General features: G+C 48.1%; 1 protein-coding gene across 1 annotated transcript in view; it reads right to left on the bottom strand.

Moving 5' to 3' along the window:
• Btbd16 (BTB domain containing 16) overlaps window positions 1-26,780 on the bottom strand; it is a 46,159-nt gene that overhangs the window by 9,315 nt on the left and 10,064 nt on the right. The window contains exons 5-9 of the mRNA XM_008827345.2: window positions 23,598-23,687; window positions 22,146-22,260; window positions 18,652-18,721; window positions 17,073-17,203; window positions 7,418-7,537 (exon numbers count right to left, since the gene is read on the bottom strand). Coding sequence (XP_008825567.1) covers window positions 7,418-7,537; window positions 17,073-17,203; window positions 18,652-18,721; window positions 22,146-22,260; window positions 23,598-23,687 — 526 coding nt within the window. The remainder of the gene's footprint in view (window positions 1-7,417; window positions 7,538-17,072; window positions 17,204-18,651; window positions 18,722-22,145; window positions 22,261-23,597; window positions 23,688-26,780) is intronic.

Here is a 26,780-nt window from a genome sequence, read left to right on the forward strand (position 1 = left end):
ATCTATGGAGCTGGAAGAAAGAATGTGGATGCCAAGACAAATACATTTTGATTGATTCAATGAGTATTTATTAAATTCTACTCTATGTTTGCCTCTGGAGGTGACTTGATGAGGCACAAATCAGTGACTCTAATACTGTCATGATGTGAGGTTGCTGATCCTGGAGTTCATCCTCTACCCCAATGTGAGTGGAGCTGGGGCTACCATTGGCCATGACAGTGCTGAAAGCACACAGGTATCTTAGTGAGATAGGTAATACTGATTTCTGTCTTTTCCACCTATTGATCTGGATGCCACCTAGAGGACCAAGCAAGGAGACATCACGACAGGTGATAAGTGTGAAGGAGGGATGAAGGTGCCAAGCTGGACCAGTTCTACAGCTTTTGCTGAGTGTTCTCGGAGAAGAGCCAATGCCAATGACCAGGGAGCTCCCAGCCCAGGCTGCCTCTGAGCAGTAAGCCTGGGCTGCCTCAGAGCCCAGAGCCCTGAATGGCCCTGCAGCTTAAACGCAGTGAGATATAACCAGAGCAGGCAAAGGCCAGGCCTGGAGGGAAGCAGTTCTTCCTCCAAACCAGAAGCTATGAGGTATGAGTTTTGCTGCTCTGCTTAGAGTGGGAAGGCAGCAAGGAGAGACTCAGAATCTAGTCCTCTCTTTGAGAAGCACTTGGAATGGGAGGACCACAAACCAGGACCTCTCTGGACAGCCCTCCTTTCCCAGGGGATTTGGAAAGAGCTTTGTCAGAAGAAGCACTTGGGCTTTATGACCCCGCGGGGAAATGCAGAAGATACCCACTATTTTGGCTAGCTGGAGAGGCCACGGTCAGCTCATTAACCAAATCAAGCTAGGAGCCTCGAATCAGACACACCAAGGTCCAATCCTGGCCCAGTCATCTGCCAGTCATGTGACGGCACCTCTCTGAGCTTAGCTCTCCCTGTCTGTATGGTGGAGACAAAAGCCACAGGTGTCTCCTCAGGTAGCTGGGAGATGCGGAGGTGACAGTGCTTAGAAAGTACTCAGCATAGTTGCTGAAACCCAGCCAAGTCCTCCACACCTTGTGAATACTGACTGACCTCCCATCCCAAGGTGACCTGGACTCGGGCATGTAAGGAGTATGAAGTCGTTCCTGGTGGCATTTACCATCATTGCTGTTCACTAAATCACTATCCAAGCTCTAACTCAGATTTTCTAAACTCTCAAGGGCCTGAGGCCGGGACCCACGTTCTGGAACCAATCAACCTCAGTCTTCTCTTAAAGCCTGGCGATGCCCCCTATTGGTAGAAGGTGCAACCCAGCACCTTTCCACTTTACCTGACACCTCTTGACTGCGGTGCAGAGGCATCTGATTCTCTGTCTTGGTGTCAAGGACAAGTGTTCATCTGATGTCATAAAAACAGGAGCAGGTGAGGTGCCAAGTCTGGGGACCTGTGTATATGGCTGTGTTGGGGGAGTAGAGGTCTGCCATGGCTTCCCAGGCACTGGGTTCTGTCTGTTCAAAGACATCAATTGGTAAATTCAGCACTTACTTTTCCAGGAACAAACTTTCTAAAGTTCCCACAGCCCTTAGGGCATGACCCCTTTAGGAAAGACAGTTCCTTGAAAATGAAACACACAAACTATCTGCCTCTGGATCCTGCTTTCAAGGTAAGCCTCCCCCAGACGTCTTGAAAGATGGTATGGGATGCAAGTCATCCTCTGAGGTCACACACAGCAATTTTGGAGATGGTCTCCACCACAACTTTCTCACTTCCTCCTTCCTGCCATCTGCGGGAGTCAGGTTCCCTTCCTGCTGAGTGTAAGACCCATGACTCTATTGGCCCCAGCATTTCAAATCTGAGCCATAAAATACAGACCTGAGTGTTCTGACATGAATGAACCTTGAAGGGGTTACACTCAGTTGTATTAGCTACTTTTTTCATCACTGTGACAAATTACCTGACAGAAGGACCTGAAGGGAGAAAGAAGGTTTGCTTTGACTCAAAGCTTCAGAAGGATTTCATCCATTATAGCAAGGAAGGGATGGTGGAGCCACTCTGTGACAGGAGTTAGTCGTGTAGACATCTCGAAGACCTCGAAGCAGAGAACACAGGCTAGAACACGGGCAGGTATCACCTTCACAGGTCAGCCATTTCTGCCAGCCAGGCCCACCTCCTAAAGGCTCCACAGCCTTCAGAATAGCACCATATAAGCCAGATCTGGGGGCACAGGCCTGTACCCTCGGCTCCTTGAGGCTGAGGCAGGAGGATCATGAGCCACAGGCAACTACAGAGTGAGGTCAGGGCTAGTCTGAGTGACTTAGTGAGACCTTGTGTGAAAATTTAAAATTTTACTCTTTCAGGAACTAGATGAGTCAAGTCCACGGAGAACAGGGAGAAGAAGCAGAGGGCTTAGTCTAACAGGTCCAGAACTTCAGTCTAAGTTCTGAAGATGGATGCCTAACACCAGGAAGGTACAGAATGGCACTGCGGACAGATAAATGGTGCAACGGGCAGATTGTATGTAGTGTATACTTGACCAAAATTTAAAAAGTAATAATATTTAAGGTTTAAAAATTACTTAGCTTATTTGAAACCATGGATTAAACTTTAAGGTACAATTTGAAAAAAATATATTTGGGGACAATAATTCACAATGAGAAGAGAACACGGTGTTTTGGTCAAAATGTAACAGTGAAGCAGATCTAGACATTTCTGGAATCAAAGAGGGAAGAAATGGCCTCTTAGCACCTAACGCCAAAGTAGGGTAAATGAACTGGCTGTACAGCTGCCCACAGTCATCACCTCCCAAATATCATGGCTGCTCAGTTCCTCCAGCTGAGGGCTTCATGGGTTCCTCTCCTCAAGTCAGGTCTGGGACATGGGTGTGGTAACTTCCATATACCATGGTTAGGTTTCTAGACCAAAGTCTCCACGCAGTCAATGGGACACAGACCAGGGTGGATCTCTATCAATCTGCACCTTACTCTTGTCGGTCTGCTTCCTCCATCCAAGCTCCAGGAAGGTGGGGGCTTGTGTCTGCTCTGTTTACTATTATGTTTCTCCCTCAGCACCTCTTACAGTGCCTGACACCTGGCTTGCAATGTGCTGGGAGAGTTGATCGAATGAATGATCTGGCGCTTGCCAACCTATAATCCCTCCAGTCACCCACAATGTATCTTCTAGAAACGCCAGGGGCGCTGGTCCTGACATACAGGCTATTCCATGTCAATAGCTCTGCATCCATGTGGCCCTATCTGTTGTTGCTGTGTTATCAAGCCAGGCCCCAATGGCCATGCAGCAAGGCTCAGGCTACTATTTGACAGTGAAGACAGCTCTGACAATTGCCCCAAAGGGGAAGCTGGGCGGGATTCACTAGAATCCCAACTACCAACAGCCACAGCTGTCTGTTAGGAGGTCCCGAGTGCCTTCCGATTCGCTGGGCCAAGGCTGAAAATGTATCTTGCTGCTGCTCCACATTCTGAAAGCCAGGAAACCACGTGGAGAGTGAAGAGCTGGGAAAGTCTCAGTCTTCAGAGACCCGAGAAGGTTCAGGCTCAGAGAGCAAAACCCAGGGGACACAGATGGAAACTCTGGTCAGAGCAAGAACGGGCCCAGACTGGGCAAGGAGCACAGAAGTGGGTACCGAGAAGTTCTCTGACCCCAGCATATACCACCCTTCCTGGCACAGGGCCTGGGGGAGCTGTTCAAGGACAGAACAACCTCGTTCCAAAGCTCAGACTCAGGGCATAGCTTGAAAAATGAACGCTGTGGTAAAGAGCTCGCTGATGTCACGAGAGGGCGGCCCTGCTTCACCGTACACTGGGAATGCTATGTCCACATGGTACAGGTTCAGTAAACATTTGGTGAGTGAATGAAAGATCTGAAAAAGTCTCTGAGAGAAAGAAAATGGAGGAGAAAAGGTTGAGACATAAATGTCTCCTTTTGCCTCTGGCTTATCTTAGGATGCAGCTGAACAGGTGAGAAGGGGTAGTCATGTGACTGCTTCACTTCCTACTGCTCTGGCCTCCTGTAGGATAGGATGCCCGGCTGGCAGAGCCAGTCCCATGGCTGCAGCTCTGCCCGCTCCCCGGTAGGCTCCTGCATGCCCTTGCTCTCTGGTATTCCTGTGGCTTGCCTCACTGTTGCTGCATCCTGACAATCCCGTTTTAGAAGGCCCCATGATGTGCTGTCCACAGAGTAGCTACTCTGCCTGCTGTTCCTCCTCCCTGGCAGACGGCTTACAGTCAACTGTCATTTACATGATTTCATCAATATGTCTAACTTTAAGAATTTCCAGTCAGTTTCTTCCCTGCTTCTTCCCGGCTCCTCTGCCTCACCTGGAAATGCTCCTGGCACATCTGTCGGTAGCCAGCGAAACTTTCTTAATGAGCCACTTCCTGTGGCCTCATTGGACTTTGCAGCTCAACACTCATAATGACCCAGTTCTGACCCTGGCTGACCATGCATTCCCAAAGGCTCTTCCACCACCCGTGGGCACAGAGGTGGCACCCGAAACCTTTCAGCCACCAGCCCTGTGTGACCAGAAGCTTCAAGGCCCTTCACTACTGCTGGTCAGCCCTGGGGATCATCCAGAACAGAAAATAAACTTGGAGATCACCAAACCCCACTCCCGTGTCCACAGTAAATGTCATTAATCTACCAAGACATTCTGCTTTACTGGTGGAGCCCAGTGGGTCCTTCACTGTGCCTGGCAGGCACTATCCATCATAAAAATAGAACTTTTCTACAACTCCTTGTTACCTTAAGTTGCTGTAGATACCATAGTCTCTGAAGTTTGCACTGGCATATTAAGGCCCACCTCTGTGAGGGGAACCAAGCTACATAAAAGTGATAAACTCTCATTATCCAATAAGCTATCATAGCCCAGCAAGATGTCAGGAGTTAGGGGTAAGATAAAGGCCCTGTTGATATACCCGGGGACAAGACATGCATGTGAGCCAAGGAGCTTCTCAGGAACTGGTCAGAGGGGCTCTCTGGGAGGTCCCCATCAGGGACAGATGGGGAGAGACACAGCACAGCTGATGATGGGGTGGGCAGCAGCAAGAAGGGCTGATCTCTTGGTGAAGGTGTACTTGAGGGTGGAGGCTCCTAATGAGGGCTTACTCTAGAGATGCTACTGCTCTGGAGTGGGTCAGCAGGAGAGCGGCCCACAGTTCTAAACGTGGGCCCCAGGCTCCTCTGGGCAGAGTGGGCCTGGACAATCTCAGGTGAAGCGTTTGAGCTCTGCCCTTGCCTGTGTTTTCTCCCATTCTGACCCAAAGCTTGTGGGAGAAGGCAGAGAGAGAACAAAGGTGACGGGGAGGGACCTCCCCTGCAGGCCTTCCAGTTTCTAGGAGCCCCCGAGCTGCTGCCCCATTAGAAGACACTATTGTCAGTGCTTACCTGGGCCAATGATATGACTTGTATACAGGCAAATAGTTTTCCCAAGGAAAACTGGAGGATCCAGGACTTGGGGCAATGTTGGGTGGATAGAGATGTGAGGCCAAATGTGAGTAGATACAGATTCAAGACCTGGAAAAGACCTGAGGCAAAGCAATGTCTATGTGTGCTACACACCGGAGAGGAGGCCCAAGGGCCAGCTCCACGAAGCCCATCCTCAGTGGAGGGCCCTGCACGTCAACTCCCTTTTTCCACATGTTTCTCTCACACTACAACCACAGTTCTCATGAATCACTACACCAGCTCACTTCCTATCTGCCTGTGCTAAGACCAGACCTGACCTGCAGCCAATTTCTCCCGGGGGGCATGACTCATTGGGAAGAGTCTCTGCAGTATTAAAAGAGGGAAGAGGCGGAGCCAAAACATTTGGGTTCAAAGCAAATTATATAGGAACCAAGTGGGGCATGTATAATTCTGGCACTGAATAATGCTTTCCCCAAATAACAAGACAAGAAAAGAGCGGGGTTTTAGTTGGCCTGGTGCCAAGATGTTTTAGGAATGGATGAAATGCTCCAAAAAAATACAGACCAAATTCAGCTTAACAGGTCCATCTGCTGACTAATATGTGAGGACACATTTATCTGCTAAACTCACATGTGCAAAAGAAGCAGAGTGTCTTTCTTCCTTGAACATGCCTCATCATGCTTGGAGGCCCCCATTCCTGCTTCTGTGGACAGCAGAAGTGTGGATCCAGTATGAAAGCCAGGCTGCCAGGGACATCCTGGGAAGTCAGACCCTTCCCTTCCTGGGAAAGTCTTTGGCTATAGGGCTTCATTCTCTCGAGCCAGCTTGGGTATGTGATATGGGTGTGATTTCACAATGTTTTAATATAGAGGTGCTATGGCTTGATTTTAAATGTGCCCCCAAAGCCCATGTGTTAAAGACTTTGTCCCTAGGGATGGAGAAAACATTAGGTGGTAGAGCCTGGTGGAAGGAAATAAGGTCACTGATGTGTATTCTAGGAAGGGGTATTAGGCCTCCCTTCCTGGTCACCATGAGGTGAGCAGCTTTACACACATCATGATGTTCCACCTTGCCACAGGCCCAAGAGTAGAGAAAGGAGCTGACCCAGGGTTGAAACCTTTGAAACTGAGCCAGGATAGAGCTTTCCTCTTTCAAAGCTGATGCTCTCAGGCATTCTGTTCCAGCGATGGAAGGTGTCTAACACAGGCTAAGGGGATGTAGTAGAGCCCAGAACCTGGCACTCTTGCCTACTCCTGCATGGCCACAGTAGGCTTTGCCAATGAAGACACTCTTGATTGGACAGAAAACACCCACAGGTAGAGGGGGAACATGGAGAGGGAAGAAAGTGTCCTACAGTTTTAGAAGTCCTTGGCTAACGATACCAACTCTAGAGGCAGGCTATGGATTTTTCTAGACCCAATATACACTAGTGAACTCACTGGAGCAGATACAAGAGGTGAATTCTACTGGCTGTTCCAAGGATAGCCAGCAAAGCCCTGTAGGGTTTAGCATATCTGGATTCAAGTAAGGCTCCATCCCTCATTATATGTATGATCTCTGTCTCTACCTCAGCTTCCTCATCTGTAAAATGGGAATCATAAAGCCAGCCCCTTGGGGAGACGACTCAGTGGATAAAGTGCTTGCCATGAAAATGTGAGGATTTGAGTTCAGCTCCCTAGAACCCATGTAAAGCCAGATATGACAGCACATGCGTCTATAATCTCTGCCCTCCTATTGTGACATGGGAAGCAGAGGCAGGGGGATCCCCATTAAGGGCCAGCTAGACTGGTGTACCCAGCAGTGAACAAGAGACTCTGTCTTAAACAAGGTGGATGGTGAAGACGGACACCAAGGTATTCTTCTGACCTTCACATGCATGCTATGACACATGTGCACCTGCACTTACACACATGAATGTGTGTGCACACACACAATACATACATAAATAAATGTAGTTAAAAATTTTTAAACCAGGATATATACATTTTATATACCAATCAACATTAAGTCACATTACCTGCTGAAAAACGCCAGCATGGTTTCATGGATTGGAATTGCCTGGACCTTGCAGTTAAGTTGCAAGTAGACCCACAGAAGTAAGGTTTTCAGGAGATGAAATTCGCTAAAGGTAAACAACCTGGTCAAAATACAAGAAGGAGGAGAAATATTAGGAATAGGAAAAAAATATTTGTAAGAAAAATAAAGTTAGAAGTGAGTCTGGGGATGAGGCAAAGCCAGCCTGAGTCTACAAGTAGCCTCAGACAAAAAGAAGTTAAGAAACCTGCTCAGGGTTTCCCAGCTTGTAAGCACACAGCTAGAACTCAAACCTCAGCAGCCTGGCACTCAGCCCTGAACTTTCTACCACTGTTGATGGAAAAATGATGTTATCTGGGCTGGAGATTAAGAACACTGGCCGCTCTTGCAAAAGACCTGGGATCAATTCTCAGCACCCACATGGTGGCTAACAACTGTCTGTAACTGCAGTTCCAGGGAATCTGATGCCCCCTTCCAGCGTAGCACTTACATGGTGAACTTGCATGCACAGGCAAAATACTCATAAATATAAAATAAATACAAATAAATAAAAAAAGATGTTATTGGTTAGTAAGCTCTTTCTAAACATCCTGCATTCCCAAGACATTATGGATTTTAAATTTAATTCCACAGTGCAATTCTATGAAATTGAGATAGATAGACCTTGCTTTTTTATAGCTGTGGAGGCTACTCTTGGCCTTATGTTTATTTTAAAATTTAATTTTGTTTGTTCTGACTTTTTTGCACATACATATACTTATCTTAGATGAATCAGGCTTTTAAGTCATCAAACCCTCCTCTCCTGTTAAATTTTGCACCCACCTCATTGGCCTGACTGAATCCTGGCCTGGCTTGAGATTGAAATGAATAACTAATCTCAGGTCACACACCCTTGGACTCAGATCTAGGCATGGGTCAGGAACTTCTTGGGTATGGCTGCCCTGACCTGTAGCCGTGGTCACTCAGCTGTGAAAGTAAGACCACAGCCACCTCTCAGAGGGCAGCGGTGAAGACCAAACTGTCGGAGTGACTTAAGACAACACAAATTTATCACAGTTCTGGAGGTCAGAAGTACAAGGCAGATCTCACCAGGCTCTCACCATGGATGTAAACAAGACCAGGTAGTTCTTACTGAAGGCTGGAGTCTTTCTCCTGCCTTTCCTGGTATCTGGAAAGCATTCCTTGGCTCATGGCCCCTTCTTTGTCCAAGCCAGCAATTCGGCAGCTTCTGATCTCCCTCTTTATGTTGGGCCCACCCCTATGCTCCAGGGTGGCCGGCCTCCTGTTTTGAAGTCAGCAAGTTAGCAGCCTTCTCCTTCAACCTGCAACTTCAACTCCCCTTTGTCATGAAATCTGATGTAGTCACAGGTTCTAGAGATTAGGATGCGGCATCTTTTGCATCCTACGAATCAAGTGCTTAGTACTGAATCTTGGTGCATGATGGTGTGCTCAGCCAGTGGTAGCTTTTACGCAAAGTGTCAGGGACGGCTCCTGGTTCCAGAGCCCAGGCAACAGCCACAGTGGCAAGATGCCTTTCCTCAGGAACCCACTATGCCGCAGCGCCACTGCTGCCTCCTCTAAGGCCATCTCACAAAGAACAAACCGCCTCCCACAGCCTCTGCTGGCTTGATTATCAAAGGAACTGTTTCAACACTTTACCCATTGGTATTTCTGGTCTCTGACCCTGGGCATTGCACCTGGTTACAAAATGTCATGGTTTCCTCATTCACCACCTCCAGGGATCACTGGGGGTGGAAGTCACGCTAAATCGTGTCCCTAAAATAGGAGGCACATGCCCGCCTCCCTCCTATGGTGCTATTTCTGGACATGGTAGAAGTGTCTCATTCCTTTTCTTTGGTTTTCAGGCCATCTGCAGATGCACCAGCTTCAGTCTGGCCAGACCAGACCAAGCTGGTCACTGTCTAGGCCACAGCAGCAAGGCAGGGGAGGGAGGTGATTCTCAGACTGCTGGATGCTATGTCCCCCGCAAAGAATTTAGTCAGGTAGGTGAGTCACACAAGCTGGCCTTGTGACTTCTAGAGGAGATGCTCCACTTGTGGTCCTCAAGGCCAGAAAGTTTCTAGAGCTCTTACCAAGGAGGGGTCAGCAGTAACAAGAGGATGATGGGGCCTCCGGCACTCAGATCCTGGCTTTGTTTATAAACCGCAATGTCTGAAGTAAAGCACTCCGCCTTTAGCCAGTATCAATCCCAGAAAGTGTTTCCAGGCTTGTCCAACCTGCAGCCTCACACGCTGCGTGCATCCCAGGAAAGCTACGAATGTAGTCTGACATAAAATCATACACTTACTTAAAGCATCATGAGGGTTTTTTTAAATTATTTTTATTTTTTGTGACTTCATTCTGTGGTCCTTGAGCATGAACCTCGTAGCTGGTAATGTTTGTTACGATGTTAAAAGGTCAGACAGGCATGTGTTAGTCCCCGAAGTAACAATGACCAGGATATGCAAGCACACTTTTAATTCACACAAGAGCTCTGCAGATTTCAATCGAGAGGGAACTCAGTCTCCCACTCTGAGCTGCACATGTTCCCTTGGTACTCACTGGCCCCTCGGCAATGCAACTGGTGTTTAGGGAAAAATCATTGTTTTTCACAACACACTGTCTTCTTATTTTTATTTCTCAAGAAAATGGTGTATATAAGCAATAAACCTCCTTTCTGAATACAGACTACAGAGTAAGTCACACCCACATGAACCGGATAGGAACATGGATAGCCATTGACTGCTGTGCTGTTTGTAAAAACCAAAATCAAGAAAAAGACATTTAGGCGAGGAATGAAAAATATTGCTGGGCATTTGCTCCACAGATCCCTGCACAACACTCAAAATTAAAAAGCTACATCAACGTCAGCAGGGAGATAACACGAGACCTCAGTAAGCGGGCTGCAGTTCCTTCCTACCACCACAAAGATGACCATTTGAAGTTGATACCATTATGTGATAGTGGAGGAGGCACAAGTGTGTAGGAAGAGTTTAATCACAGGGTTGGATGGATGCACAGAAGCACCTCACAGTGGCGCCTTTGTCTTCCGGATGGAACAGGACTAGGGGAGAGAGGTGAACTGCTTTGTTGGTAATATTTCTGTTTTTCTTTTTTTTTTTTTTGGTCTTTTTGAGACAGAGTCTCCCTGTAGCCCCAGCTGCCCTGGAACTCACTATGTAGACCAGGCTGGCCTACATAGTGATCCGCCTGCCTCTGCCTCCCGAGTGCTGGGATAAAATATGGCCACCACGCTCGGCCATATTTTATTTCTTAATTTATGACAAAATGTTTCTATTTGTTTATTTGGAGAGGTAAGTACAGCTGTGTTTTATATAATCTTCCTATACTTTTTCTTTTAAAGATTTTATTTTGTTTTTAATAAATGTTAAGGTGTATATGTGTGGGTGTGGGTGTGGGTATGTGCATGTGGCTGCAGGTACCTGAGGAGGCCAGAGGCCTCAGATCCTCAGAGCTGGAGTTCTAGATGGTTGTGAGCTACCTAGGGTGCTGGGAACAAAACTTCAGTCTCCTGGAAGAAGAACAATATAGGCTCTTAACTGCAGAGCCAGTTTTCTAACTCCTAATCCTCTTTTTATATATAAAAAAAAAATGTATAGTATAAAGGGTAAGAGATGGTTCAGGGGGTGAAAGTGCTTGCAACCCAAATCTCACAACCTGAGTTTAATCTTTGGGACCCACAGTGGAAGGAGAGAACTAACTCACATGGGCTGTCCTCTCACCTCCATATATGTGCTGTGGCATGCACACACATGTGTGCACACACACACGAACACATACATGTAATACAAAATGTAAAATTTCTTACAGTAAAAAACAGTAAGATCAATATCCTTAATTGATCTTGACCATCAGTAAAGGAACAAAAGGTCTCATAAGTAGAGTATTGGCAGTCTGCTAAAGACCAGGGCTTGGAGGACACGTGAACCTATGTTCAAATCCCATCTCTCCTGCTGCAAGGAGCAGAGGCGAGGGGGAACACACCTTTGACTAATCTCTTCATTTCCTGTGATCTCCATTTCACAGGTGCAAACTGTAGGTGACAGTGCCCAGCACATCGGGTTGCTGCAGGAATGAGCCCATCTGGATAGAACAGTCAGGGGGTTCTGCACCACAATCACTCAGTAGGCATTGTTCTTGTTTGTCCACGAAGCACTAACTTCAGAAACTGCTACAGACATAGGGGCCATGTGGGAGCAGCTCACCATCACAATCTGCTGGCAAAGCTGGGGACAGTCACAAGGATGACAGGTGTCTATTGGAAAATATTTACTTGTGTGTGTGTGTGTGTGTGTCTGTGTGTCTGTGTGTGTCCGTGTCTGTGTCCATGTGCTCCTGTGTATGAAGGAGGGTGTATGTATGTCATGTGAGTGTGGGTGCATGCGTGCCATGGTCCTGTATGTGGAGGTCAGAGGACATCTTTGGAGAGTCAGGTCTCATCTCCCCCCATGTCGAAGCAGGGTCTCTCTCCTTTCTGCTTCACTGCATACCCCAAGCTGGCTGGTCCATGAGCTTCCAGGCAATTTCTTGCCTCCACCACTGGTTTCATAGTAGGACAGCTGGGGTTATAGATGTACGCCACCGCATCCCAACTTTTATGTGGGTTCTGAGGATTCAACTTAGGTTGTCAGACTTGTACAGCAAACAGCGCTTTTTACTGACTGGACTGAGTCATGTTACCAGCCCGGGGTGGCTTTTTGTTTAGGGAATTCCTAAGATTCTGAGCTTCCCAGGATCACAGATCAGAAATAGAGGGACTGGGAGTCCCCTATTGCCAGATACCCTTTTGTGTAGACAGGAACTGGAGAGCCTTGGAGTGTGGCTTTCAGGAACACAGAAGTTTTCATAAATTGGATTTACGAGAACAAGGTTGCCTGGTGGTGACCTCTACAGAGAAAATGAATGAAGAACCACGTATTTGGCAAACAAATTAAAACCCAGAGGCCAGGAGGTCAGCAAAACAGTGTATACTTGTATATGTTTTACTCTGGGTTGTTTACAAAATGGAAAGCAAAACCAAAAGAAGATGAAGTCAAGGGGCTTTCCGACAGGAAAGACTGAATGGCCCAGAGGTGGGAAAGGCTGAATGGCCCAGAGGTGGGAAAGGCTGAATGGCCCAGAGGTGGGAAAGGCTGAGTGGCCCAGAGGTAGAGGCTTCTGCTAAGGAAACGTGTTGTTCCTAACAACCTAACCACAGGCTGGGTGGGGGTCAGCTGAGGAGCCCAAGGATGCCCTATTCCTGACCTCAAGGTTTTATCATTTCCATGCTTCCCTCTCTGGGCCCACAGAACCTCTCAGGATACCCCAGATCTTGATGAACATTTCCCACATGCCAGGATGCCTCAGCCTCTGAGACGACTATGTGTGTGTTGGGAGGTGGGGTAGGAGGCCACATCGCCATATCAGGAGTGCAGGATGTAGATTCTAGAGGCTCTGCATAGCTCCTCAACTCTCTTATCTCACCCATAAAACTACAGTGTGGGACTGGGAGGATCGACAGGAACAGGCAAATGCTCTATAGCAGTTAGCTAAAGGAAGGGTCCCTTCTTGATCAGATGTGGGTGGTGGTGCCAATCCTGCTTTAACAAATGCCCTAACGTGAGGCCCTCTAGCCTGCTTACATTTCTCTCTCTCTCTCTCTCTCTCTCTCTCTCTGTGTGTGTGTGTGTGTGTGTGTTCATGTGTATGCATGTATGCACGTGTATGTGGAGGCCAGAAATTGACATCGTCTTCTTCAATTATTCTCCACCTTATTTTTTGAGACAGAATTTCTCACTAGGCAGAAGCTCACCAACTGAACTAGACAAACTAGTCAGTGAGCTCCAGCGATCTGCCTGTTTCTGCCTCCCCAGTGCTGAGGTTACAGATGTAAACTGTCATGCCTGAGGCCTGGGTTTTTTTTTTTTTTAACATAAATAATTTACAAGGTATTTTGATCAAATCCATGCCCACTCCCTCCCCTCCAACTCTTCCCATATCTCCTCATCACTTTTTTCTGATAACTTCATGTACTCTTTCTTCTTCTTTGATTATTTATTTTTATGGGGCTTTGGCTACTCTAACATTCCCCCCTCTGAGGAGGTATCATGCCTGGGTTTTTACCTGGATACTGGGGATCTAAACTCAGTTCCTCATGCTTTCACAGCAAGACTGTGGACTGAGTCATATCCCCATTCTCCTCCCAGTTCAGTTCTCCCACAAACTGTCAAGACAGTGGCTACTAAAGATTAAGATCAGCCTAAAAGGATATGGTGAGTCTGGGCAGCCATGAGTCCTTGTCCACTCTGGGGCGTGTGAGCCAAAGAATTAGAGGAAAAAAACAATCTTATCATGGACAGAATTGAGTCAATGATATCAAACTATCATATCAATGATAACTACCTTGAAGCTGATAACTGCTTTGTGCACATGCGCACGTATGTGCGTGTGTGTGTGTGTGTGTGTGTGTGTGTGAATCTATGTATGTGTCTGTGTGCCCACTCTGGGGTGTGTACCCCTCAAGCAGGCCAGCCTTGGCCTATCTACAGACACCTCCTACAGAGGGCCGGAGGGTAGGACCCAGTTTCCACTTCACTCATGTCTCCCAGGCTGGCGAGTCTAGACATTTGACACATCATGCTCTTTAATTATGTTCCTGCCCACTAAGCATTCTGTCTGGCCCGTGCCATCACTGACATTCTGGCTGTGGTCAAGACGTTTTTTTCCTCTTTTTCAGTGAAATGTGGGGCATTTCAGGGTGGAGCAGCTCAGCTTTTCCAAGGGAGGCATGGCGTTATGTAATGTCTAAGGGTGCTATGTTTAGACGTTCTTCAATTTGGTGACCTCTGTTGGAGGGGAGGGTGGAGGGTGGCGGGTGGGGAGTAGGAAAAAAACGGGACCAGTGCAGAATGACTGGGCCTGCCAGCACCTTGCTGCTCTGGAGAAAGGGTGTCTAAGTCTTCTTGGATAATGCAGTGTTCCTTAACACCAGAACACTGTCCTGGAACCCTCCTGCTTCAGTTAATGTTAGGCACCTGGTGTCACTTGGCGAATATAAATCATGAAATAAGTTAATGATCTGACATGGAGTTAATCTTTCCAGATCAAATTGTGTGTGTGTTTGTATGTGTACATATGCACACATGGAGACTAAAGGAGGGCATCAAGTGTTCTCTAGCTCTGCCTTAGTCCTTGGAGGCAGGATCTCTCCCAGAACCTGAACCTGGCAGCCAGCAATCTCCACCAACCCTCCTGTTTCTGTCCCTAACAGTGCTGAGATTATAGACCCACATGAGACCATGCCTAGTTTGGTGTGTGGGTATTAGGATCCAAATTTGGGTCCTCCTGGTTATGCAGCAAGCCTCGGGCACTGAGCCATCTTTCCAGGCCTTCTAGATTAAATTTCTGAAATCAGGACACTTTTTGCCACTTAAACATGAGTTAACATTTGTTTTCTCATATGCCACTAAACCACTAATTTTTTTTAGAATAAAGTTTCCACTTTTAAAATTCACCTGAAGTTAAAATGTCTTTGGAAAATTGTCAGTGGGCACCAAGAATCTTTTAAAAATAAACTCAAAGAGATTATTTTTACCTGAATACAACATGTGCTCCTAAATTAAACCTTGAATTACAGAGAAAAAACAATGTTACCAGGGACAGAACTGGGTCAATGATATCAAAGTATCATATCAGTGATAAATTTCTTGAAGTTGATAATTGCTTTGCGTATATGTGTGTATGTATGTGTGTGTATGTGTGTGTATGTGTGTATGAGAGAGAGAGAAAGAGAGAGAGAGAGAGAGAGAGAGAGAGAGGAGAGAGAGAGAGAGAGAGAGAGAGAGATAGAGAGAGAAGGAAAACAGTGCCCCTGGAGGCCAGAAGGGAAGGGGGTATCAGATTTCCTGGAGTTGAAGTTACAGGTGATTGTGACCTGTCCAATATGAGTGCTGGGTACTGAACTTGGGCCCTTTGCAAGAGCAGCAAGTGCTCTTAACTATTAAGCCATCCCTCCAGCCTGTCATTACATTTTAAAAAAATTATCTTTTTTATTTGAGACATAGGAACATTGTGTATATAGATGCCCTCCAAACAGTTAATAAAGATGTGTGTAACACTCATACATGGAAATACTAAAGAAAACAGGGCAGGAATGGAACACTAGGGTGGGTGTCTCAGGCCAAAAGGCATATGCAGGTCCTACACCTGGGGGTGATGGTAGTTTGATTTACAGGTTTTCAACTTTATAATGATGTGAAATCTATACAAATTCAGTGGAAATCAAACATGGAATTTTGATCTCTCAGAATGACATGTGTGGTGTGATCCATTCTCATGATGTTGAGTGGCCACACTGGAGTAAAAATTTTCAGTCAGCCAAGAGGCCATGGCAATGAACAGCTGACCTTCTACAGCAGCTGTGTGGCTGGGCTGTGAGGTTCAGGAAGCTAGTGGTATTCCATGCACCTTCAACTTAGAATATACTCAGTTGATGCTGACCACATTTGGGTGTGAACATCGTAGGCAGGGAGCATCTGCATGGATGCTCTTTGTACAATCCTTGTTTTTCCTTAAACTTGTAAATTTTTCAAATAAAATATCTTAAAGACTAATTAAAGACAAACAGTCCTTCTATCTTTGCAATTTCACTTCTAAAATTACAAGGGAGTCATGTGAGATTAAGGCAGGGTGTGCATTGGAGGCCATCTACCGAGCTGCTGTTTATGTTGGTAAAACATTGGAAAAAGGTAAAAGTCAAGCACTGGGAATGAATGGTTGGTTCCATGAACCACTCAAGAGGAGGATGAGGAGCCTGGTGGGACAGGAAAGGGACTTCAGGCCAGAGGGCACACAGAGCTCCGCAGGAAGCCTGAGCAAGGTCCTTGTGGTTGCTACCTGAGTATGAAGTGAAGGACCAGATTATGCTTGGAGGGGGTCAAGGTCAGAAGATACCAAATTAGAGAGTCCTTTCTTGGTCTGTGAGAGATGATGGACGTTTGACCTCAGGCTGGGCTCTGAGAATCATTTTGGCAGCTGAACTGGTCGCGTGAAGGTGAGGTCAAAGCAGTGTCCAGAGGACTCAAAAGGTTCTAACTTGGTCTGGGAACATTGTGTGTGGGAAGGGGTGTGTGGAGCAAGGGCAGGGACTTAGGATCTGAAAGCTGGGGTTTGGCTTGGTCAGAAAGACCAAGCAGGCGGTTGGATATTTAGGTTTGGAAGTATTCAGAGGAGTTAGGACTAGAGGTACAGCCTGGTTTGGGGTGAAAGGTTTTTCTTTCCTTTTCCTGGCTTTCCCTGTCTTCCAAATTCTCTGTGATTAATGTGTACAAATGTTGTCAAGATTTTTCACAATTACTTAAGCAATGGTCTTTTGCTTTTCTCATTTAGGCAGGTCAGGAGACAGCTGGCACCAGCAGGTCCCTACCTAAAGGGAGCATGAAGGGTTTCCCCTTTCCCAAACCCACATGTAGTACCTTGACTTTTGGCTCCCAGGCCTGGCTGTCTGGGAGAACAGGAAGTTCGGAACCAAGTGGTTAAATCCACACAGGTGTGGGTAGGGCTGTCACGGTGCATCTTCCTTCCGCAACCACCCCTGCTTCCTCCCACTCCCACTATGGAGTCGGCACACCAATTCTGACCTGGGAGACTTCAGCACCTTGTGGAGAAGATGCTGAGGGATGTGCCTGAGGTGGATCTGTGTCCCCACCAGAGGGACCAAGTTCATCGCCAGCCACTTCTCGCAGGCGACTGTGAGTTGCTCTTCCTTGTACTGAGAAAGCAAAAAGGTTTTTGATGAGGCACGCCTGACTCTCAGCCCCCTCTGCTCTCTGGCAGCGGCACTACAGTACATGATTTAAACCTATGAGGTCAGCTCCCTACTATCCCTAGGTCAGCAGTGGAAACTGAGGCTCCAAGGTGCCTTCCCTTCCTCTGGTCACACAACAATAAGTGGCCCAACTGGATGCAATCTCAGGTGGCCCTGTAAGTTGAAATCCCTGGGCAGTGACCACTGAAGAAGGGCTGGGGAGGGGTACCCCATGTGGAGCTCGGAGGCTGAGCCAGCACACACTTTAGAAGCAAGAATTAAAAGACAGGGGATGGGGGCTGGAGAGATGGCTCAGTGGTTAAGAACACTGACTGTTCTTGCAGAAGACCTGAGTTCAAATCCCAGCACCCACATGGCAGCTGACAACTGTCCCTAACTTCAGTTCCAGGGGATCTGACAGCCTCTTCTGACCTCTGTGGGCACTGCCCGACATGGGTGCACTTACCTACATGCAGGCAATACATGCACACATATAAAATAAAAATAAAATTTTTTTAAAAAGGCAGGGAATGTGAAAAAGGCCCCTGGAGTTGGGGACCTTGAGAGGGCTTTAGGACACCTTGCATGTACTCAGGACATGGAGTTTTTTCTGGGCTAACGACTTGCTAAGAAATGTCAACCAGAATGCAAAGATGTCACTGAGAGTGACTTTCTGGAATTGGGTCCCCTGGAACTGGAGTTAAGGACAGTTGTTAGCTGTCATGTGGGTACTGGGAACCAAACCTGGGTCCTCTGCAAGAACAACCAGTGCTCTTAGTCATGGAACCATCTCTCCTACCCCAACCACATTGGTTCTTTGATGGATATTGAGAGCATTCTTGATGCAGCTGTAAGAGCATCATGCTATCTTGCCTGTGTATGAACTGAATGCTCCCCCCATAGTGAGTTTGGAGAGAGAGAGAGAGAGAGAGAGACCAATCCAGTCAGTGGTGGCTGCAGGGAGGAAGATGAACTCTGGAGGCCTGAGCCTGGGACCCAGCATTGCCCCCTCAGCACTTGTCACCCTGGGCAGTTTGTGCCCCTCGTTGTGTGTCTTGCCCTCTGATAACAAGAGCTCGATTGCATTATTTGTTCCCGACACTGACACACTGTCTGGGACAAGAGCTCATGACCCCAGCATGAATGTTCTAGAAGGTATTTACTGTCTTGGTGAGAAAGATCATGCTGCTAACCTCCTCAAATCCCCCAATGGAGGCTTTCCAAGCTATTTTGTTGTTCATGCATTGTTTTAAAAATAGACTAATTTGTAAAACTACATATTTCTACACTTAAGTTGGTGGCTTTGAGTAGGCTTTTTGGGACCTGGGCCTGGAGGGTGGCATCCAGGCTTTGGGGTGCTCTTGAAGGTTCTTCAACCCAGGGACCACACGCACGCTTCCAGCCAGTCTCACCTTGCAGCTTGCTAGGTAGAAGTTCTTGACGGTGCTTGGTGTGAGTCTGCTCATCATCATGGTGATACACCTACAGAGAGATAGATATTCTGATCCTGGAGGACCCCTAGGCTGCTGTCAGAGAAGGGGAGCACCCAGAGGTCTTTGTTCACCTCCAAGACAGCAGTGGTGACCTCCCAAGGGAAAGGAAGCCTTTGTTTTAGGGATTTAGCAGGCCTGTTACAAAGAGCTGGGGACTAAGGGAGGAAGGAAGGCCAGCGAGGGACCAGAGCCTTCTGACCGCAACAGGAGGGCTGGCAGGATGGCTCAGCTCAGTGATAGTGAGGCATTCTGTTGTCTTATTTCACATACTAAAACCTGTACTAGAACAAGGTCAGGGATAATCAGTGAGTAAATCATCTGGCCATGACCAAGGTGCCCTCCACCCTTGCGTTCTAGCATGGCCTCACTGCTTCAGGGAGACTGACCATGATGAGAGAACCTTGTGCTGAGTAGACTCCAGGCCCTGAATTCATCTGGGGAGCACTTTGTTTCATAACAGTGTGGATCCCATCAATTCTTATCTTCAGGTCTCTTGGTCCTGTCTCTCTTCTCCCCAAACTTAGCTCAGATCCTCTGTGCCTTCCAGCTTGGCTTCAGTGACAGCCTCCCACTGTGCCCGAGGGGCTCTGACCACTCCACAGAGGGGCTCATGCCAACTCCCCTCTGAGTTCCAGGCCCCTTTCACAGAACCAAGCAGAGGAAGTTGCTGATGTAATTTCCAAGACCCTGCAGGACACAGGCTCTGCCTGACCTCCAGATTCACCTTGCCCCTCCTCTTCCATTCCAGCCACCTGTGACAGCCATGATTTCAGCTGTGACTCCAGCCCGAATATAGACATGACTCAGAGCTAGAGCAACATCACCTGGTGGTATACGTGCACAGATTCTATTCCTTAAAGGCCTCAGGATGTGTGAGTCAGAGCTAGAGCAACATCACCTGGTGGTATCTACGTTGCACAGATTCTATCCCTTAAAGACCTCAGGATGTGTGAGTCAGAGCCAAGCAGCTGTCTGGGTGGTTTTTCACTAACCGAGGTCTCAGCTGATGCCTGAAGTTAGGGTACTATGAGAATGACTTGGGGTGCTGCTGTTCTGCACGAACGTGTGCACACTCACACATTGAGGGATTTAATCTGAATGTGCAGCCTCTAAAAATAATCATCTAAATCCTGGCGGGCCTCAGGAGTGCCCGTCTCCTCTCTCTGCAGAGCAGCCTGTGTTTTCTCTTGGCCTGGTGGAAACTCATTCACTGACTCATACAAATGAAGAAACCAAGGCTCGTCAGGAGTGAGCGTGCAGCTCTGTGATCCCGGCACTCAGGAGACCAAGGCTGGAAGATTGCAAGTTCGAAGCCAGCCTGGGCAATATCCTAAGATCTCATCAGCAACAGCCCAAAGTGAAAACACACAGAGGCTTGAGGAGGTGAAGAGAGCCAGGCAGACCATGCCTGCCCTGGGTCTCTCTATGCTGAACTGCATCACAATTTTTTTTTTTTTTTTTGGTCTTTTTGAGACAGGGTCTCCCTGTAGCCCCAGCTGTCCTGGAACTCATTATGTAGACCAGGCTAGCCTTGAACTCACAGAGATCTGCCTTCCTCTGCCTCCCAAGTGCTGGGATTAAAGGTGTGCGCCACCACGCCCGGCCCACAATTTCTTAAGAAACCAGAGCCACATTACTCCAGGTCTGTCTTCAGGACCACGCAGGTGCAGGAGGCACACATCCCTGAAAGAGCTCAGAGGAGGAACAAGGTATTCTAGAAAGATGAATGGCACTAAGGATTTCCATGTGCCCCAGTACCCTTTCCTAAGCATTAGAGCATGGATGAACTATACAGGATGTTGAAGGGGAGTTCCAAGAAGTGACTTTTCTTATCATAAGCACAAATTGTTCCTGAACCAGCCCAAAATGTAACATTTGGAAGTTGTTGACCTTCACTCCACCCGACTTGACTCATTTCCTGTGTCTTGGGGACTTTTGAGCCAGGAACCTTCATGGGCTGCCACCTGCCATCTGTCTCTCTCGGTCTCCTTAGCATCCCAGAGAAGGTCAAGAAACCATCCTGGAAGGAGCAGAGGAGTGAATGAAGGTTCATTGAATAAGCAAACCCCACTGACCAGGGCCATAGAAGGGAGGGGTATAGGACGGGTCAGGACCTCAAAGAGGCAGGTGACAGCACAGCCACCTCACCTGAGCAGAGCGGGAAATGTGGTTAGTGGTGCAGGTTTGGGGTCCTGGCAGCTCTGCTGTGTGGCTGGAGGCGAGTTCCTTATCTCTCAAGCTCCAGGCATAAAACAGATTCAGAAACAGTCCCAGCTCTTGGGGCTGCAGGGAAGTGGGTGAAGAAAGCCAGTCTCTGCAAAGTGCTGAGAAGGTCTGACTTCAGCCAACACGCCATCTCAAGGCTTTTTGGGCCAGTGTTCCCTAGTCCTCAACAAAGTCCCGGGTGGTTAGGGCAAACACTCTGAGCCACACTTAAGGGCACAAACCACTGAGGCAGTTAATTACGGGACTAAACACAGCCTTTGCTTCTTAGTCACACAGTTTCTTTGAATTCTGTAGAAAAGTCCTCTGACCACTGGGAGGCCGTGACCCAGCCCCATTAGGCTACGTCACTGTGGCTGCTCGGGTAGATGCACTAACGTATTTCTGTCGCTCCCTCAATATCTCATCATATACAAGCTACAGGACCCAGGTGACTTCTCAGGATGTGAAACCCTTATTTTGGACAGTCAATTCCCTTTGAGTGCCTCCTGGTCCTCTCCAACCTCTCTGGACCCCTGGTCAGGGGAGGCATTTGTATGCTATGGTGTACATGTGGAGGTCAGAGGACAGCTTGTCGGAATCAGTTCTCCAATTCCACCGTGTGGGTTTTGGGGATCAAACTCAGATCATCAGGCCTAGATGGCAAGTGCTTTTACCTGCTGAGCCGTCTCACTGGCCTGATCTTTGCATTTTTTTCCCTTCAGAGAGATTTACAGTGACTATATATAACATTCACAACAATAAAAATATTTACAAGACTAAACTAAGGCTTTACCTGAAATGAGTGAGAAAAAAAGGCCCCAAAGTAAGGAAGCCGGCTTTCCTCCAACAGCCAGCTTATATGTGTGAGCGCTTAACAAAATTTTCTGCTACAAAATGAACCCAGGTAAAACTGATAAGCAAGCCAGGTTTGAAGGAAGTCATTCTTGCACACCTGTATAATCTCTCCCCATGATAGAAATCTCCCGATTTGTATTTCATTCTTGTGAGCCAAGAATCACTCCGTTAAAATGTGCATGGGGATGGGGCTCATAGTGTGCTGACATGAGCTAACGTCTTAGTCCTTTCCAAGTTCTAAGCCATGCTTGGAAAGAATAATCTTTGTCCAGGAAAGAGGAATATTTCAGGAAATGGGTCATGAGGGATACTCCCAATTTGCCCAGGCTGGCCCATCCCTCTTGTCTCCTTACTTTTGAAATAGGCGGCCAAACTGGAGGATGTGAGCAGAAGCCAGTACCCCCAGCACGTCGTCTGCATTCATCTCTACTTCATTCATGTAGAGATTCTTGAGGGCCAGAGCGAAGGCTGGGGGGCAGAAGGGGAGCCGTCAGGGTGGGGTTCACACAGGGGTGCCACTTGGAGACTTCAGTACTCCTGCAGCTGGCAGGGTGGAAATACTTGAAAGAGAGGCATGCTCTGACTTGGGTATTCCACCTGGGTAGATGACCACCTGGGCCCCCAGCTCCAGAGAGAAGCTGAGGATGAAGGTAAGAAAAGCTGAGCTCTACTCTAAGGACCCTCCTTTGATGCTCAGGCAGCCTTGAGGGTGGCACATCTCACAGATCTCTCCTATGACTTGGAGTCCATGGCCCCACAGGAAAGTGTCTACCTGAATCTGTGAACGCTAAATACTGTGCTCGGGTAGGAATACTTTCTCTTGAGCCATGACATATAGCTTATGACGGGTTTCCCTGGGACTTCAGAAAAGCCCAGGGGCTCCTAGGAAGAGCCAGGATAATTTAATGGTTCAGAAACCAGATTGCTCGGCTAGAATCAGATGGACCTGGCCTCATCCAAGTGCACATGTGCCAAGACAGTGTCGCCATGCTGTCCCAGTGTGCTCTGAGGACAACAGGCTGTACCTATGCTTAAGGACTTTGTTCCTGACCTACCAACTCACAGACCCATCATCATCTCAGGATGTCCTGCACCTTGTGTTAACACAAATGACTGGTTGGGAAGGGTGAGCACTCTGCAGGGGCCGTCTGCTGCTGAAAGCCAGCCAGTGGGGGCCAGTAGAGGAGGGGGCAGGTCAAGCACTGTTTAAAGAAGGGTGGGCCCTCAGGGCACCCCTGTACCCTGCAGGTATGAATTTGGGAAGGGCAGTTCCCCCAGGTCTGTCTGGGAAGCCTGCGCTTCCTTCCCCTCCTGAATCTTGTCCTTGCCCAGTGGCCTCATGGCTCTTTAGGAGAGATCTACTTTCTTCCATTTTCCCAAGTGTCCCAAGCCCTCTTGTCCCTTCTTTCTCAGTACTGTTCAGAATTGTGTGTGTGCCTGAAGGCTGGAGGTTGATGCTAGGTGTGTTCCTTGATCTCGCTCTATCTCTCTCTTTTTTTTTTTTTTGAGGCACGGTCTTGCATTGAACCTGGATCACATCAATTTGCCTAAGCTCGTTGACCAATGATTGCTCCAGGAATCACTTGTTTCTGCCTCTCTCCTGCCTCAGCACTAGGATTGCAGATGTACAGCTTTACATGTGTGCTGGGAATCCAAGCTCAGGTCCTCATGCTTACGCCCTAGCCCTTGCTTGGTATTTTTGATAAGGAACATGTATCACATGTTTGCTGTGTTTTGCAGTCTGTTTTTGATTCTGGGAGGATGGGTCAATGGCATTCTTAGACCATGAAGGTAGAGTGCCTTACCAACTCTGGTGACTGCCGGGTCATTGATCTTCAAAGAAATGACCATCTTCTTTGCAGGGGACATTTCTCTGATCTTCCCAGATGACTGACCTGTTGAAAAAAAAACAGTGTGAAGATGTAGTGGGGCGGCCCCGCTGCTTTTCACACTGCCTGGATCTTTTCACATGTTATACTGTATTAAGTCCTTTTGTTTGGTGGATGCATTTTAAAGTTACTTGCTTATTCTGAAATAGTTTAAAACTTCTAAGAAGCTGCAAGGTAGCCCAGAAGTTCCTCCTCATCTCCCAACCTCCCCCAATGATCTTAAGAGCTTTCACACATTGCCAAAGGGCCAGTTGATGCTTATGCTGCACTGCAGTGTGCTATTTATTCCTGTTTTGCTGTCTCTTCCTCTCCCTTTTTCCATTCCCTATTTTCCTCCATCTAAGCTGTGAGCAGTTTGAGGGCAAAGGGGCCTCAACAATTGGTTTTGGTACCTGGGCAGCAAGGGCAGGGCAGGCAACAATGGAAACACAGCCGGGGCTGAGGCGTTCATCCACACAGTGGCTCTTTTGAGAATTTCTTATTATGTTCTTACTATGTTCACCCACTCAGCAGTTAAGAGCACTGGCTGCTCTTGCATAGGACCTGGGTTCGTATCCCAGCACCCGCATGCCGGCTAACAACAATCCATAACTCCAGTTCCAGGGGATCTGATGCCCTCTTCTGGTCTCTGCAGGCACTGCATTACTGGGGTGCACTTACATACATGCAGATACAACACTCATACACATAAAATAATAATTAAAAAAACCAAAACAGTGTATGTGTGTACATGTGTATGTGTATGCCTGAAGAGGTCAGGGGACAACTTCTGGGATTTGGTTCTCTCCTTCTCACGTGGGTCTCAGGGACTGAACTCAGGTCATCAGCCTTGGTGGTAGGCATCTTTACCTACTGAACCATGTTGCCTGCCCTATAAGGTAACTCTTGATGCTCTGCCTGATAGGTTTCCAAACTGGGAACCCCCACACTGAGGACTGGGAACCCCCACACTGAGGATTTTCAGGCACAGGGATAAACTATGGCTTTCCGGTGTCCAAGATCATTCCATCCTCTTGGCATGGAAGCCAGAGCTCCACCCATGGTCCCAGGAACATCATGGCCTCCAACTCACCTTGCTGCCATGCTCTCCACTCCCCAGCTTGCCCCACTGGACTTGTGCCCTGCGCAGTGTGGCACTCCTTCCCTGCCTTCTCCCTCAGGGGCCTAACCACATGTCCCATCTTCAGTGAGGCTTTTCCTGACTCCTATGGAAGATAGGGCTCTCCTTCCCTGTCCAACCACCTAGCCTGTTTGCTTCTTCTGCAAAGACTGACTTACCACAACCTGCTGTTATAGTACGGGTCTGTGGAGAGCTGGCTATTGGGCAGCTACACTGACAGGCCACTGGCCGCTCCATCCTAGGATCTGCCATAGTCTTACACACACTAGTGTTGATCAGCTGAACTGACAGAATGAATAGTCTGGTACCACCAAGCTTAAGGTTGCAGGTAATGAAAACAACAACAGACAGGAGACAAAAAGTTCTCCCATGCTGCAGGAAGATGAGCCAACAAAGGTCCCCAAGGTCCTTTTCCTCAGTGTCCCCTCACGATCCTCTGGCACTTATCTCGGTTCAGACTCTCATGTGGCAAATATTTATGAAGTGCCTACTAAATGTCAGGCTCTGCCTGGCTCTGGATAATTTTCCTCTGAGACATTATCGCACGACTCGTCACTCACCCCTATGGCTGGAAATAAAAGACACACTGCACACAAGTGCCAGGCACATTATAGGCACACAGGAGTTGGTACTTAGTGTTTTAATAGATCATACCATATAAAGAGCACGTTTTATCATCATTTTGAAGTACTTGTCTGGCCCCTAGATGCCTAGAATAGTGCCTGGCATTAAAGCACTGATGTTTGCGAAAAAAGAATAGTATCCACCAGGCCAGAATGAGTAAAAGCAGAATCTCAGGCTTCCCTCCAGGTTAGGTGGCCCACACCCAGATCAGATCCAACAGCACTGATGTTTGCTGAAAAAAGAATAGTATCCACCAGGCCAGAATGAGTAAAAGCGGAATCTCAGGCTTCCCTCCAGGTTAGGTGGCCCACACCCAGATCAGATCCAAAGCTAATCATGTGCTTCTGAGGTCTGCTGAAACCCAGGCAGTTGGCGAGTGCTTGGAAGACTCTGCTTCCTTTGGATTTCATTCTTAAGAGTAGACACAAGCTGCTCAGTGCAGCTGTCAGTCAACACCCAGTGGATAGAAGCCCAGCAACCATGGGAAGCCTTGCAAACCTGCAGAGCTCAGCTCTCCAGCGCTTTTCCAGAAAGTTCCTCTGCACACAGACCCAAGCAACTGTGAGATCGGTGTGCAAACAGCCTTGGGAGAGATGCCGTGCTCCTAGAGGCACAGGGAGGATGGTGACTGCTCCATGGGACACCCTGGGATGTGCAACCCAGCACTTACCCAGTGACAGTCACTGGCATGGAGCTCTCACTGCCGTGCCTTCCCTGGTGCTGGCGGGGGATGTGGATCAGAGGGGGTACCTAAGCAGGACCAAGTCTCTTTTTACTGACAGTGTTGTAGACCCGTCAGAGACTGTAACAGGAGCACTGCCCCTTTCCCTGTAGACACTTGTTTTCTGAGGCACTTGTTCTCTAGGTCACTGGAGCCTTCCACTGATGGTCTAGTTAGTGCTCTGACCTGGGCACTGGGGAGATGGAAGATCCTAGTCCTGGTCTCAAGGATGCTGGGGCAATAAGTAGGAAGAGTCAAAAGCAGGAGCTTGTTGACCACAGTTCTGAGGGAAAGCCGCAGAGGCTCACATTGCCAGCTCCACGCTGAGTCAGTTGCTCTGTGATCGGGCAAATTCTAGCTGGTAACGGGTGCACTCCAGGCTCAGGGAGGGCAGCAAAGGGGCGGGGGTGGGGGAGGGGCTGCCAGGGTCCAGAACAACAAGGCTTTGCTGCCTCATCCTGGAAATGGAATCTCACCCTGACAAGCATGTGGCTGGCTTGGGGGACCATGGGTTTTCCATGGCACCTGCTTATGAGTCAGCCTGGGGTGGGGCCAGGCTGTTGCCCAAAGAAGAAATTGGTGATGTAACTGGAGAAGACACACAGGACAGCTGGGGGGGGGGGGGGGGGGGGGG

The sequence above is a fragment of the Nannospalax galili genome, unplaced genomic scaffold (genome assembly GCF_000622305.1).
Source record: "Nannospalax galili isolate Female #2095 unplaced genomic scaffold, S.galili_v1.0 scaffold31, whole genome shotgun sequence".
Lineage (NCBI taxonomy): Eukaryota > Metazoa > Chordata > Mammalia > Rodentia > Spalacidae > Nannospalax > Nannospalax galili.